Source organism: Colias philodice, chromosome 9, assembly GCF_061535455.1.
Source record: "Colias philodice isolate Cphi_HAF_F1 chromosome 9, ilColPhil1 Martin Lab GWU primary, whole genome shotgun sequence".
Lineage (NCBI taxonomy): Eukaryota > Metazoa > Arthropoda > Insecta > Lepidoptera > Pieridae > Colias > Colias philodice.
In genome coordinates, this window is record NC_143094.1 from 3,252,382 (window position 1) to 3,268,961 (window position 16,580).

The 16,580-nt window shown below is 31.4% G+C and overlaps 2 protein-coding genes across 3 annotated transcripts in view; both read left to right on the top strand.

Annotated features, from left to right (window-relative positions):
• Positions 1 to 626: 626 nt before the first annotated feature.
• Positions 627 to 3,014, top strand: Rad51D (Rad51 recombinase D). Its single transcript, XM_089698964.1, has 6 exons — positions 627 to 1,244; positions 1,316 to 1,526; positions 1,636 to 1,813; positions 2,129 to 2,251; positions 2,383 to 2,514; positions 2,910 to 3,014. Exons 1-6 carry the CDS (start codon positions 880 to 882, stop codon positions 3,002 to 3,004), a joined length of 1,104 nt encoding a protein of 367 aa, XP_089555090.1. The 5' UTR covers positions 627 to 879; the 3' UTR covers positions 3,005 to 3,014.
• Positions 3,015 to 3,945: 931 nt separating this feature from the next.
• Positions 3,946 to 16,580, top strand: part of Ttd14 (TRPL translocation defect 14) — a 36,902-nt gene continuing 24,267 nt past the window's right edge. Inside the window, exons 1-4 of one of the 2 annotated variants that reach the window (XM_089698986.1) lie at positions 3,946 to 4,167; positions 4,354 to 4,421; positions 4,834 to 4,871; positions 5,178 to 5,215. In XM_089698986.1, the coding sequence (XP_089555112.1) occupies positions 4,119 to 4,167; positions 4,354 to 4,421; positions 4,834 to 4,871; positions 5,178 to 5,215 (193 nt within the window). In that variant the 5' untranslated portion in view covers positions 3,946 to 4,118. The remainder of the gene's footprint in view (positions 4,168 to 4,353; positions 4,422 to 4,833; positions 4,872 to 5,177; positions 5,216 to 16,580) is intronic. The other variant, XM_089698987.1, reaches the window with a different exon arrangement.

The window sequence follows — 16,580 nt, forward strand, 5'->3', positions numbered from 1 at the left end:
GATGGCAGATGTATTAACTCTTATTAACTCTTTGCTTAAATTTATTATCTGTATCTCATAGTCTATGGTATCTATACAAAGCTGCTGTCAGACAGACTGTCGGACAGTCGGACATTTCTTGCGGAAGTTTTCTTGCAGATGGAAACGCGGCCAAACACCTTTTTTGGAAATGTGGACTTTTTAAATTTTAAATTAGAGAACAGATAAAACGGATATAATAAGACCAAATCTGTAATAATTTTGCACATAGGTATTATGCATTCTTGTAAAACTAATTAATAATCATTGATAATCAGAATTCAGAAGCACAACAAATTAATCATTCTGGATTCCATTTTAAAAACAATTTCTAAATAAATATTTGCAGAAACAGTTTACAATATGCTCCCAAAAAATTTATAAATTGTAAATTTAACTGAATTAATATCAAGTATGGCATTCATTTTTTTATAATATGTATTTAAATAATTTTTTAAAGAATAGAATAATTCTGAATAATTCGATCACAACTGCAACGTGGGATTCGAACCAGTGTCTTGCGGGCTGATCTAAGCTTGCGGGGGTCTTTCTAATCTTTTAAAACATGGGGAACTGCAAATAAATGTACTGAATCATCATTGTGATTTAATTATTCCTCGTAACGACAAATGGAACATCCTGTGGGAATGTGTGGGAACATCTATTTAGTACGAAAACGATTCCGGTTTGATCAGGGATTATCTGTACCTGGCAAAAAATAATTACTTATTCTGTGGACAATATTTTGACAGAAATGAGGGCTGACCAACATTACAAAATACAATTTACAATTTATAAGTTGACAAAACAAGAAGTTTGAATTTTGAAAATATTTGCAATATTAATATATTACTATATGAGATGAAATTTTGCCTCATGCTATTTATTGTATTAATAAAACTCCCTCTTATTAAGTATAATAAAAGTTACAGTTTTTCCATTTCTTTGAAAGTGGCACAAGAAATGGAAAAACTGAATATCTCAATTAGTGCATATTTGTCGCCTGAAATAATGAAAAAGTTATCGCAAAATAGAATTTTTACGATACGGGATTTTATTCAGGAGGACGTTGAAAAGTTGACGCATATAACTAGATTGAACATTCAAAGCATTATAGAAATAAGAGATAGTATTTTTAAACTATACTCGGCGCCTGTAAAAAATGGACTAACCTTCCTTACCGAAACTGCAGTAAAAGAAAGGTTCCTAAAAACTGGTATAAAGAGGTATTTTATTAACATTGTATTGATTAACAAGTAAAATTTTGTAATATTAAATGTTTGTGATACTATTTCAGCTTAGACACAGTATTAAATGGTGGTATACCCATTGGATATATAACTGAAGTATGTGGCTTGGCTGGATCAGGGAAAACACAGCTCTGTATGCAGATAGCTATAAATTGTGTGAATCTAAGTGAGAAAACAGTTCTATACATTGATACAAAGGGAGATTTCTCAGCTGTAAGAATACAAAAGATTTTAGATGCATATGGGCTTTCCCATAAGGTAATTTAATTTTCGTTAAAATCCTCTTACTTAACATTACAACTTAACATACTAAATTTTAACTATATTTCTTACTTTTAAAGTAAATTTTAATAATTTTTATTTGCAGGAAATGGCAATAATCATGATGAAAATTAAAATAGTTTATATTTGGTCAATGGAAGAATTAATTCAGTTATTACAAGACATTAAAGTCAAGAAAATATGTCTGGATAGGTTGTCATTGATAATAATAGATTCTTTGCCAAGTTTAATGTTTCAACACTTTGGTGATGACAATAAAATGGGTAAGGAATGGGGATTATTCTTTAAGGATTAGTTATTTGATTATGATTAAGTGTATTAACAAACATACTGGTGCACCATAATGTGTGGATATATTTTTTTTTATATTTAGACAAATAATTTAATAAAAAAAAAATTCACAATAAGTAAAATTTTTACCATGTAAATATTGTATAAAATGGTCAAGGCCAATAAAGATTCAAATGAATGATCTAACTTGGATCAAATTTATTTACAAGCATAGTTTTAATTATTGTATGCCTAACATTATATTGAAACACTTTTACCACAATCTTATAAATTATCCAATTTTTCAGGTCTAAAATTTTTGAATATATTTGTAAACTACGCTAGATACTTATGTCAAGAGTTTAATATGTGTGTACTTTGTGTTAATACTGAAACAAGATGGATTGATCAAGATGTACCAGATGCAGATGGTAAGATTTAAAAGTTATTCAATGGGTTTCATATTCTATATGTGAGATTTATTACATGTGAGAGAGGATTGGAGTTATTTATAAATTAAAAAATAAAATTATACTTATATTTTTTATAATTTTTTTTTCAGGTGACACCACATGTTCAACATCTAAACAAAATGTGTATGTTGAAACAAAAAATCGCTGTTTAGGAAAATATTGGCGACAAATTCCATTAATTGTTTTGCTACTTGAAAAATCTATGCCAACAAGCAATGATACTAAGGCCATGCGCAGACGACAGACTATCCGTGACGCACTTTTTAGTCTGTGAAAATAGAACCTATGAAATTATATGCAGTAACGCACACGACGCGCAAAAAGTCCGGCGCACAAAAAATCCGTGTAATTCGGGCAGACCGCACCGCGCCGCTCCGCACAAAAGTGTGTGAAAAGAATTGAACGTTTGCTTCAACGCGCGCTAACGCAGACGGCGCACACTTTACACGATTTCCATAGCGTCTACGTCCCTACAGCTCTGCCGACAAAATGATCGAAGATGTGCGTCGTGTGCGTTGAGTCTGTGAAAAATCCGCGACCGACTTTTTGCGCGCCATGCAGACTTTTTGTGCGCCGCAGACTCGATCGCACAAAAAGTGTGCCGTCTGCGCAGGGCCTAATTATCAAAATGTTAATATAACTGTGATAGATTCCAATATGCATCAGAGTTCACAATGTTCTATCAATATAAGCTGTTCAGGTGTAACCTAATAAAGTATTTACAAAAACAAAATAATAAAAAGATTTTTATTTAAAGCACACAGGTAAAATTATAATTATTTATTGTTCAGTGGCCTCTATTGATGTCTAAGATTGATATTTGATATATGTATATTCTGTCCTTAAATTCAATTTTTTCATAAGTATTTATTAGGAAGTTCGTGAAATAAACGTGACTAAAACGCTCTCAAAAATAGTTGGAATGTATTTTGTTTAAGTAATTTCTTTTTTATCCTATATTCAAAATTTTGCTGAAGTCCCAGGTTCATGTAAAAAATCCTTATTACCTGTCCGTACATAAAGTATAAGGATTTCAATAACTTATCTAAAAAGTTTTTAGAAACCTAAACGTAACTTTTACAATTACCATGAGGCTTGAGCTTACCATGAGTCCATGAATAAATGCGTGATTTTTACCCCGTTTTCCAATTACAGCACTAGAGCGCATTATGCGGCATAATGCATGTTTCAACTACACTATTATTAATTTTTGGAAAAAATTTTAAAGCTTTCGTTTAATTGTAGTTTTTTCGAAATAATCAAAGTTAATTCAAATTGTGTTAAAAAAATTAATACAAGTATGGATGAAGGTACAAACATTGACTTTTTTTTATATTTCACATTTAAAATGTGAATACAATTTCATTTTAGAATTCGAATCTACAAACAAATTTGTTTACAGGAATATACTTGCATTTTAATAAATACTTGGTGTATTTGAAAACTAATTCACGTTCCAATTAAGCATCAGCATAATTCGGCATTGTGCGCCACTGAGTCGCATTAAGCTCTGTAATTGGAAAACTACCTTATTTTATATATGTAATTTTGATTTATATTTTCTGTGCTCTAGACATACTCTGTATCTTTGACATTTTGATTTGATTGACATTTGACAAGTGACACAAGAGCTCATGCCTTTGTCCGTCGTCCGATTCGATTTATTCTTTCCTTCCTCGGCACGCCTATCGGGCGATGCAATTTAAACTGTGATGGCTCTTTTGCTTACTTATGTATATTCGTCAATTTTATGATATTCAATCTCCGTTGTGTCCCGTTTAGTGTAATATAGTTTAAATAATTTATTTATAAGCGTACTACGAAAATGGCGAATCAATCCCAGAAAATGGTATACAAGCTGGTACTAACCGGAGGTAAGAAATTATTATTTTTATTGAAAATGACAGAAACACATCGATTTACTATAAAAAAATAGCCTGAAAATATTTTGTTATGAAGAGGATTTTTAAAATATAGACTTAATTTAATAAATTGTATATTGTAACACGTGGAAACTTGGCACCGTTTTCTTGATTGCATAGTGTTTTTAACCTAAACAGGGCCTTGCGGCGGAAAAACCACTGGACAGTCCCGACTTAGTACATTCTTCGAAAACTTGGGATGGAAGGTAAATTTATTTTTTCTATTTATTTTTTTTTTAAATATATTAAAATAGCATAAGTATCTTCAGTGTGAAAATGTGTGTCGGCTTCGTAATTTTGGCTTTCTTAAAATCGACGTTGTTCAACGAAAGTCGTTCTATAAGTCTCAAATGTTTATTATTTTTTTCAATCAATTTGTTGCAATATTTTGTTATCAAAACAACATTATCTGATACAATAATTTGTTTCATAAACATGAAATTTGTTAAATTTTTATTAATTGAAAGATAAAAAAAGATTGTTAATGTGTCCTACAATCAATAAACAATTTGATAATGGATTGCTTGGGTAGTGTTTGTATGTGTGGCTGATAGCGGGTTTTGGTTTCTCCAAGAGGAGATCCGATAAGACATGGTTCCACATTGTGTTTGTTTCCAGGTGTTCCGGGTGCCGGAAACGGCTACCGTCCTCTTAAGGTATGAAGTGCAACCTTCACCGAGACAGTGCATGTTGCATAGATATGAACTTTACTTATTATTTATTAAATACAAACTGTAAAAGACCCACCAATCTTTGTCTATATACTGTAGAACTTTATACATACAAAAAATCTCATTCATGTTTCTTCTGATTTAAACTTTCAGAATTTGTATTGTTTTAACATTGGTTTTAATTCTATACATCTGCTCTTTTATCAATAATTGATATTTTTTTTAATTTATGATTTTTTTTCACTTACTTTTTATGTATGGATTGTTTTCAACTTATGTATTTCTTTTCAGTGGTGGTGTGAAGTTTGTAGATCTCAGCCCCGAGGAAGGTATGTTAAATTTATTTTTCATTCTATAAATAGTAGAATAATTATTCATCAAATCATATCATTTTTACTTTGATAAAGTTAAATGACCCATACATAACTCGATTTTCATGCCTGCCGTTATGGCTTTAATTAAACCTTTATAAAAAAATTTCCACATACTTAACTACTAATATATTTAAATTATATTCATTTCAAATAAGTTGAAAAAATCCATTATGACAAAAAAGCCTCATGAATAAATTTTAACTTTTTTTTTTAATTTATGAATCAGTATATGACAGATAAATAACATTTTTGTCATTTTTAATTTTAAATAGGTACCAAATTAAAAAATATTGTCGTATGCGAATTAGTCGACCTTTTTCGAGTTGAATAAATTCGCTCTTCTTTCGTGAGGACGATGGAAATCCGACAAAGCCCCTATATCCTTCCGATCTTACATTTGGCTGACTTTCAAAACGTGATCTAAATAGAACGGGGATTAATAATATTCATGTAGTTATCATTTATTTGGACGTATATACCTATAATGCGTAAGGTAGGTCAAATAGCGTGGCGATTGCCAAATAATATCAATTTCCTTCAGTCAGTACGATAACCGTGGTCCACAATAATATAAACATGTATGTGTCAAGTGGTTAGAACAGCAATAAACTGTATTTTGTTACAAATCAACAAATGACGCGAAAAACGGAATGTATCAAAAACGTTGCGGAAGTTCCGTGCCTTCAGACACTCGTATGTCCCAAATATTTTAATTGGCAATGTAAACAACTAACAACATAAACAATAATAAATTATTGTGTTTTAAGTTTACTTTCCAGTACATGCTTATTCACGTTCTATATAGACTAAAAATACAGACGAATTGAGAACCTTCTCCTTTTGATTGTGAAAATCGGCTAAAAACATAACTATAGGTAGGTACTTCGTAAATATATTTAGGTGAAAATTATAATTTTTAAGAGTTTGAATTAGAATTTACAACTTTCATAATGTAAAAAACTGTGTCAATTCAAATTCTTTAAATTTAATTTATGAATGTCCACGATTAAATGTTATTAAGGGCTTGGTCTAGTAGTGCAAACAAATGCATCCTGTCATCCTATATGTAAATAATACAAATGTACTAAGGGAAAGTTGCTCCACTTAATTTTTAAAAATTAAATCATTCGTATGCATAATTTAATATTCGTAATAAGTACCAAAAATGACAATTTGAAACAATTTTCGTGAAAATTACACCGGGTGATTGCTTTCCATACAAAATGCATAACTCTATACATTTTTTTCGACCTAAGTTTCTTGGTGAAAGTTGTTCAGTTTAACTAATAAAACGGATAAACAAATTTTGTATATAATAAAAAAAATGTAATGTTTGTGTTAAAAAATTATTAAATAGAAAAATACACAAATGAAAACAAAAGATATTTATTTCTGACTAGCTTCCGCCCGCGACTCCGTCCGCGCGGATGTCAGTCTTCGCGTCTTCTACAGATTTATTATATTATGTATAATATATAGATTTATATTGATAAACCTAATAAATCTTTTGCTAGCATTCTGATGCTTTATCGGTTGCACTGGATTTATCTCTTTTTTTTCAATCGCTTGAATGATATAGGATGGGTCCTTGATGGACATCGAATGCTGAAGTCTCGAATCAATCAATTCTGACAGTAGGCAATTTATGTAAAATCTTGATAATGGTCCATCATTTTATTTTGCCTAAACGTTACATACTTTTTTATATATTCTATTTTTAACGAATGATTCACTCCAGTACAAACAGCAAATAAGCAGACTTCTGCTTCTGCAACGTTTAGTTGTCCCTGAATTTGGAAAAAATAGTCATGATTCTTATCTATGACAAAAGTGTTATTTTTTGCATTGTATTTCAAATATTAATTTTTTTTTAACCGCATCTTCCGCATTCATGTCTTTTGCCGGAATTAGACATTTAACTTCTACTAGTCCCATTTTCCCTTTTTGATATGGGAGTGTATAAAGTAAATTTTTTAGATATTTCTCGTTATACTTTTAAAAAGTTATTATTGTCATTTTGCTCATTAGGTAAAGTAATTTCGATATCAGTTTTAAGTTTTTTGATACCTGCAATAATAACGTCATAATCGCCTGCACATACTTATCGATTACACCCTGTATACAATCCACCATCCACATTCATAATGTTTTCCTGTCCTCCTCTCCTTTACGCTGTTCATCGATACATTTTAAATGAGTAAATCTGCTACCAGTGAAGGATGTTTCATTGTGATCAGCAAATTTTCACCACTGTTGTCGATTATTTGTTTTTCATTTTTAATCAGCAATTGGGAATCATCAGTTTTGTTTTTTGCAGATTGGTGATGTACCCTAACAATACGTTGAAAAGGGAAAGCATCAACGAATTATCGTTTTCGTCCTCTTTTTTTATTCTTCGCGTCTCTGTTACTTCTGTTTGTTTAGTTCTCAACACCCACTGAATTTTCTATGTTATTGTGATCTTCCATTACATCTGAGTTTTGATGATGTGATGATAATCCATTCGTTTTAATATTGGTACTTAGAGTTGGTAGACTAAACTAGAAATAGCGGACTAAATTTGTCAGCGCGTCTGTAAGATCAGAATATAAAACCAACATCCTGTATTTAAGTTACAAAATTAATAATCAAACAACATGCCGCTACGTTGAAAATGACTAGAAGAAAAAATTAAAACACTTCGGATCAATTTTGGAGTAAACAAATCATTTTCCCCGTATGGGGATTTCCCCGGATGAACTTGGGAAGTTCAAGTTCTCAATACAAGTTTATATTATATTTCGTATTTCTCAAACGAAAAATAAACATTTTTGGAACTTCAAAAAATTATATTATAAGAAAATTTATGAGCTTACTTTAGTTTTAAAGAAATATACATCCCTTTACTGACACCCCGTAAAATAAAGAAATTGTTGCCAATCACCTTTGCAATCTATTTGGTTTCATTAACTTTATGTTCGAAGATAATTTTTTTTTCTAGTAGTTACACGCGTATTTTTTTCGTTTATTTTCCATATCGAAATCAAATGTTTAAAAATACGAATATTTGCACAAAACTAAGATAAAAATAATCAATTAACAAAAATATTAAATTTAATGAAGTAGAGCAACTTTCACTTCGGTATGAAGGAAAATCGAGCGTAGAGCACACGTCAGAACGCTCCGGCCCAAGGAGCGCGACTAAAGAAATTCGCTAGGATTTTTCCTAATTATTTTAAATATATTTTAATATTTAAAGAATTATCAAAATTCAAAAAAAAAAATTTTTAAAGGATTAATACTCATTGGTCTTCAACCAACTCGAATAAATTAATGGAAAAAATAACTTTTAGCAGTATTTATCGATAGATTTTGTAAGGCAAAAAATGGGAAATTTAATGAATTTATAACGTTCTAATTAAGAAAATCATAAGTTTTTCGGCAATTGTATTCAGCAGTTTTTAATAACGACTATATAAGGATAATAATGTGCTGATCAGATTGTGTAAATTGTAATCGGTTGCAACGTAGTGAGTGCACAAACTTAGCTCGAAATGTCTTTGGGAGAAAGAGACTTATCTTGAAGGCCTGATTAAGGTAAAATAAAGTAACTTTATAAATGTGAAAAAATTCACGCGCATTGCGTATATAACACTAATTGATAAACAAGAAAAAAAAATACAGTTTATCATTTCATTAGCCGGGAAAAAATTGTCAAATAACTTGTTGAAAACGCAATTTTGCTAGACTGCAGCCTTAAATTCCTCGAACTCAAAAATTTTGCGATTTAGATAGGATTAAACAAAAATATGTGTGTATGAATGTAGGTAAGTACTTTTTACTACATGGTTCACAGTAATAACTAATAAGTAGGTACAAATAATAAATCATGTGAGGCTGATGTTTGTACAGCTGTTTGTCATTATCTTGAATGATATGTCATTGCCAACTATTATATTCGTGCAGATGCAGTTTCAGCGTACTAGCATTTTTATGTAACACTATTTGCGATAGATTACGTCAAGAGGGATTATAATGACATCAATATTCGGATGACACTTTGTACCCGCATTCAACTAAAAAGCGATAAACAACCAAAAATATATTGAGTTTATAGGGCAGTATCTTAGATTACAAAATAAAATACAGATGGAGCATGACAACCGCCCGTCGCCCTTGTCAAAGAAAATACGAAATCAAAAGCAAATAGGTACGTCGCTGCACCAGTGCTATAGCGCATATAGTGTCATTCAACACGTCAAAAAGGGTTTGCAATTTTAGTAAAAAAATGCTGTCTTGTGATAATAAAACGCTGTAAAATTTGTTCCCGAAAACAAAAAAAAGATAAAACATCGTTTTACAGGTTTTCTGTAGATTATTTGGCTGATTTATTTCTTTATACAAATAATAATTTTACAGATATGAAGGAATACAAAACTTCAACGTATGTTGCCAGTATTTTGAAAATGAATTTGCCATTTTTACTGGTAAAACGGTAAAATGGTTAAAAGATCTTCAGGGTAATGCTGTTGGATTTTTCGATCGTGAATGTGATTATTTTTATAGTGCACTAAAGGTTCATGATCATTATTAAATTATTTTAATAAGCATTAAACATTATTTTGTTACTTTTATAAAGCTTAAAAATGTCAATAGTCGTTTTCGCTAGAGATTTAATTTATGTGAACTCTATGATGGATATGATGAAAATAAAATGTCTCGTATTCTCGACTAAAAACCACCGCTATTCGCATTCATATATATTTTGAAAAATAAAAAATAATATAATTATTATAGTTAATATTTTAACTTTTTTATGTAATTTATTTGATTAAAAATTGAATACAATTATTTTGTCCATATATAACTTTAGTAGGCAGGTACTTTATATTATAATAAAATAATTTTTACAATATTATAAAAAAAATATCATAAACCCGAAATTATATCAAAATAAAAATTAAAACTTGACTGCTAATTTATGTATAAATAGCCTACGTCACTACCGCCACTAACATAATAATTCAGATGATTGCAATGAAACCTCACAACTCAAAATCGGTCCAACGGTTTATACTGCAGGGCGTGTCAAAGAAATATTATACATAGGTACATACATAAACTCGAAAAACCCTCTTTTTTTCGTAGTCGGGGAAAAATTTGGGAAATTTTTCAATATCTGGTAACATTACACGCATACAGAAGCACCGTGTACGTACAGTGCAGCGGCGAAATGACAGCACACATAGCTTTATTGAAAATGACGATAAATCATTCGGTTTAGTTCGGCAACGCTCCATCTGTCTTTTATTTTGTAATCTAAGGGCAGTATAGCAAATATAAGAAATAGAGTTTGGTGCCACGAAAATTGTAGGCCAAGGAGAGGAAAACTAGGAAAACTGGCTACAATAAAATAGCGTCAGCTATTCAAAACTAAAACGCAAAAGCTTTAAATACTGCTGTAAAATTTTCCGCAGAACCGGATTCCGAAACAGCGTGTCTATTGGAGGTACATAAAATGGTTTAAATAAGACCGATGTCCTCATGACGTTGCGCTTGCCCCGGACGCCCGTCACGTGCTACCGTGACGTTTATTTTCGTTTCTAAAGCTCTCAAAGCCGAGCTTCGACTGCTGATCAAGTTTATTGTAGTCACGTGTCAATCTATTTTCATTTCTGAACTTTGCTATTATCTCTGCTGAATACCACAGTGATTTCGTTTTAAAAGGATCGCTCAATTACAACTAGTACGCGTATTCATTTCGCTTCGTTTTCGATAACAGTCAGTAATTACTAATTAACATCAAGAATATTTTCATTTATTACAATACAAAGTAATATAATATTGATAGAAAATGGATGATGTTGGAATAATGATGCAATACAAAACAAACTTGCCTCAATAGTTTAACAACGCCGTAATTTCAGTTTTTGTCAAGCATTTCATAATGAGAGTAGATCCATTTAAAATTCCATCACAATGCACTCTTTGCGTATAATGCAATAATAGAATAGAAATGCATAATAATAGACGGTGTTGTTCTTATGGGGCTTCACGGGTGGCTACACGATGTACGTTGTTTGACGCATTCGCTTCACGGTCATGTTCACGGTTTGTCTGGAATCGGGATATAAATATACCTCTTGGTTTAATTGTATACCTACGTGAGAAGTTGAGAACATTATTTTATGAAAGTATAGCCATGTATCTTGCATGAATGGTACTGATTTATTTATTATTATTGTTATAACGCGTGGCACATAATATGCATTAATTAATTAAACTTTATATTGGTACTTTGGACACATTGTGTGTTTTATTATAACCTTCTATTAGTACATTCACAGCAGGGAGTCATATATTGCAATAATCGCTGTATATTAATATGCAATCATAGCAATTAACAATGCATAATGAACAGCACAATCCTTTAGTGCCATTTAAAAATGTATATCTTACGTAACCGCAATTACTGCAGAACCTTTGTTTTTATATCATTAATTGGTGCAATTTAAAATGTTCAGTTGTTTGAATTACACGGTTATTACTAGCATGATTGCTCATTCAGGCGAATTCGTTTTCATTCGATTAGCAAGCGGCATCGATCGTACTTGAATGAACTGAATCGAACCCGATAGTGTCGTCTTCGTGTAGCAGTGTCTTGTTTTCACCAGTAGTGTATTCAGTTTTCATCAAACTCTGACGCAAGCATCTGTTTACATCCGTCCGCATGGATGTTAGTCCGACGTGTTTGCATTGTGTTGATTTCTGACAAGCCAATGTAATATCTATGCATGTACATCTATACTATCTGTATCCTTTGTACGATTCCATTTCTATAGCGTATTATATTGTAGACTTTGAAGACTACGGATACATAATATCAAGATTGTAAACTTACTAGATCTATTGTATATTGATAAGTTCCGATAAATTTTTCAGTCTTGTTTGAATGATGTTAGGCGGAAGCGGTAATTTTTGTAGAGTTCTGGTTTAAGTTTTCCTCAATATAAAAGTATCATGATTTTTAGCCATTGATTTATTCGGCTCATTTACGTTTCTCCTTCCAATATTTGTATGCTTTTTCGGTAGACGTTTAAAATAAATTTTGAGGTATTTACCTAAACAACTGTTAAATAATGATAAAGAAGTTGTACAATGTTCCCGCGAATTACTAATTGAGCACGAACTTGCCAAGTTGAATTCTAACTATTATTTTAAGATCTATGTTCTGAATATTCACTAATGTTGAAATAATTATGTTCAATTTTTTCTGAATTGTCTACTGACGCACGTAACGGGGTTACTGGTCGATTTCAAAAGCGATCAATTCATAGGACGACCTTGCGCTTATTATTTTCAAATACGATTAGAAATCTTTGTTTGTGTCTTATTATATACCTTATCGTTACGCAATGTTTACTTGAAATAATATTGTAGCAGAATCACGGCTTAATATAGCTGGCGGTAAATGCCGCCAGGATTGCAAAAGATGCGCCGCAGCAGGATTAGCTCTGGCGAACCAAAGTGACTGTGGTGAGTGGAAGGTCACCGGTAGTCCTGCTAAAACATCATTCTCATTGGGCTATTAAACGTTATCTCTGAAACCTTAATACGAAATAGGTTCATTTGTTTGTGGTACGCACTTCATCTTTAGGCTTTTTATTATTGTTGTAATTACGCTATCGATCCTAATTGTTTTCTCATTTAAGTCGTGAAGAAAGGTTTATTTTTATTTAAAGTCAAATGTATCGCTACGTTTTAGATGATTCTGTGTTCAGTAAACTATGAATTTGTTACGTGTTGAATAATTTCTACGGTAATTACGTACAGTCTCAAATGACATGTTGCGGACAATGTCCATTTGTGCTCGTTGCCAAATTACCACCTAGAAGCTTCTAATTTCCATAATAAAATCCTGAATAGCATTTAAGCGACTACAATAAGCCTGATTATTCATATTTTGTGGACGGTTACGTCCAACTGATATTAGTTTGCGTCACTCGAGTAAATAATGAGGTGGAATATACCTACTGATGTTATTCTATATGAGTAAACCTATAAACAACTATTTGTTTAAAATTTCTTTCACAGTCAATTTAAAGCCAATATGAAAGATTTAAGTCAAGTCTGATACAATGTTGTATCTGTAACCGGTCCAAATGTAAGTATATTATAAACTAGCTGTGCCCGCGACTTCGTCCGCGTGGAATAGTGACTGCATAGTAGTTACTACTTAACACACAATTATTGAGTAAACACGTCTTGAAACACGTACTATCATATACAACTAAATTATAAGTACTTACACATTATTATAAAGTTAAGAAATAAAATAAATAATAACACAAAAGAACTGTTAGTAAAATTTATTACTAAACTGAGCTATAAAACTTAGGTACAGAAGAGTTCAAAATTTCCAGGATGTGGCTATCCTCCCGCTCCCATATTCCTTCTACTTTCACAGACTTTCAACTTTTCCCTTTCACCCCTAGTAAATGGCTAAACTTTTGATCTAAACCATGTCTAATCATACCTATATATTATGTACATGTCATATCCTTTCGTTTGGTACTCCATTTGGATTATCTATCCCCACTATCACCCCTAAGGTGCACTATATGTCTTTTTTCATTTGATATATCACTTGGGTATAACAGACAGCATTCGTTTTAAAGTGAAACTTTTATTACATCGTCTCGAACTTTTTGGTCTGTGTAGCGCATGTCGCGTGTATCGCGGTTGCCGAGTAGGTATACCTACTCGGCAGCCGCTACCGACACGCGACATGCGCTACACAAAGCAGTGTTCGGAACCGTTCTAACAGTTTCACTTTTACCGTGGTTTCATAAAACCACACAACATTTTTTCTCATTCCCACTTTTGCCCTACATATAATTATTGGATGAACCGATTTTGATTAAATATGCCTCATTATACTTCTCACGTCAGGTCATGCCCTTTCATTTGATATGCCACTTGGGTATATTCGACAACTTTTATTCCCACTTTTATACCTACATATTATATCCAATAAATGGATGAACCAATTTTGATATTATGTCTTATTGTACTTTACACCTCATGTCTTTCATTAGATACGTCACTTGAGTATATTTGATAAAATTTATTTATTTATTCCCACTTTAACCCCTATATCAAATAAATTGATGAACCAATTTTGATATAATTTGACTTGTTGTTTCTGACAGGTCGTCTTTTTTCATTTGATATATCACTTGGGTATAACAGACAACATTCGTTTTTTTCATTCCCACTTTTACCCCTCTATATAATAAATGGATGAACCGATTTTGATTAAATACCTATGCCTCATTATACTTCTCACGTCAGGTCATGCCCTTTCATTTGATATGCCACTTAGGTATATTTGACAACTTTTATTGCCACTTTTATCCAATAAATGGATGAACCAATTTTGATAAAATATGTCTTATTGTACTTTACACGTCATGTCTTTCATTAGATACGTCACTTGAGTATATTTGATAAAATTCATTTATTTATTCCCACTTTTACCCCTATATCAAATAAATGGATGAACCGATTTTGATAAAATTTGACTAATTGTTTCTGACATGTCGTCTATTTCCATTTGATATATCACTTGGGTATAACCTACATTAACAACTAACATGCGTTTTTTTCACCCCTATATAATATAATAAACAACTAATGTAACAAAAAAACGCATCTAATTCGTATTACCCGTTAGCGAGCTACGGTGGCACAGACAGACACGCAATACACACATAGCGGTCATAACACCCCTCTTTTTGCGTCGGGGGTTAAAAATATAATACCTACGACATAATTTCAAAGACCTTTTATATAGAAAATTTACCTAGAAGTAACCATAATGCTATTTGTGCAGGTTTTAGACTTATGAGCAAAAATCTTAATAAAGGTTCTTTGACCCCCCCTACTACCCCCTCAGCATAACCACCCCCCCCCCACGCTTGGGGACTTTCGATATGATCATCTGGACATGTCAAGGAATAACTTTAGCGTATAATTTACCTAATAAAGTAATTCATGTGTAGAATGCCTTAGCAAATGTTCGCTGTGATTACTTAAATGGTCATAACTTTTTTATTTATGAACCGATTGACATGAAATAAACACTAAATGTTAAATGAAGCTTACCACAATATATTAGTGAAAACCGCATCTAAATCGGATAAGCCGTTTCTGAGATTAGCGTGTTCAAACATACAGACAAACAGACAAACAGACAAACAGACAAAAATTTTTTTAACAACAGTTTTGGGTTTGGGATCGATTAAGTAATAACCCCTGCTAATTTTTTTTTACATATTTTCATTGTACAGACACCACTTTTCTAGAATTTTATTATATGTATTGATATCATTAGTTCATGAAATTAAATAAGTTTAACGTATAACGTGATTACTTAGTCTCATTTTGAAACCACTAGGTAGTTAGGGCTTAGTTGTTTCGTTTCCTTGAATTGAAAGTTAATAAAACCAAGAATGGAAATTATTACAAATGATGAATAAACAAGGCACGCGATGTGATGATTTTATTCTTCCGTGTTCTAATTTTGTTCAAGCTTTCGGTTCATCCTTTTATTATTGACTGTAACATTTAACGATACTTACTTAGGTACTTTTATATTGATTTGTAATGAGCCACGAAATATTCGTGGGTAAATTATAGCATGTACCTATAGGTTCTGTCAGTGAAGTATTAATGAGTATAGGTCAATTAGGGAAAGCTGGCATGTTCACAGTACTCACACTTATGCAATTTCACTTACAGTATGTTCAAAAATAAATGTGACTCTAGTTTCATTTTAGACTTGAATTGTAAAATGGGTGCGTTGTAGATATATATATATGCAAATATAATTACTTATGAAAACTCTCATAATTTACCTGTAAAATTATAATTTAAAAGTAAATCAATTGATGAAGTTAATTATTTATTCTAATAATAATCAATTGGATAAAAGTATTAATAATCATTCAATTATCAAATAATAATTAAATTCCTGACTTTGGTCGAGTAAAGATATCTAAGAAATATTATATTTGTAGTAAGTACGTAATACCTACCAATACCCGCTAACAAATATGTGTTACATGTTTATTGTATAATTTTCACACTATTGGTTTTAAACTCAAACTCAAACATTTATACAATTAGACTTCTTCTAGAAGCACTTTTGAATCGTCATAACAGTTTAACAGTTTTAACATTTACCACCAATTCAGAAAGCAGTATCTATAGAGAAGAAGAAGAATCTATTTAATCATAATCGTAATCTTCTACTTCACTGTAACTTTCATCGCTCGAA

Excerpts from the sequence above, each read along its gene's own strand:
- Rad51D (XM_089698964.1), top strand. The coding sequence starts at position 880 with ATGAAATTTTGCCTCATGCTATTTATTGTATTAATAAAACTCCCTCTT. Across the intron at positions 1,527-1,635 it reads CATATGGGCTTTCCCATAAG|GAAATGGCAATAATCATGAT; the intron begins GTAATTTAATTT and ends TTTTATTTGCAG. Across the intron at positions 1,814-2,128 it reads TGGTGATGACAATAAAATGG|GTCTAAAATTTTTGAATATA; the intron begins GTAAGGAATGGG and ends CCAATTTTTCAG.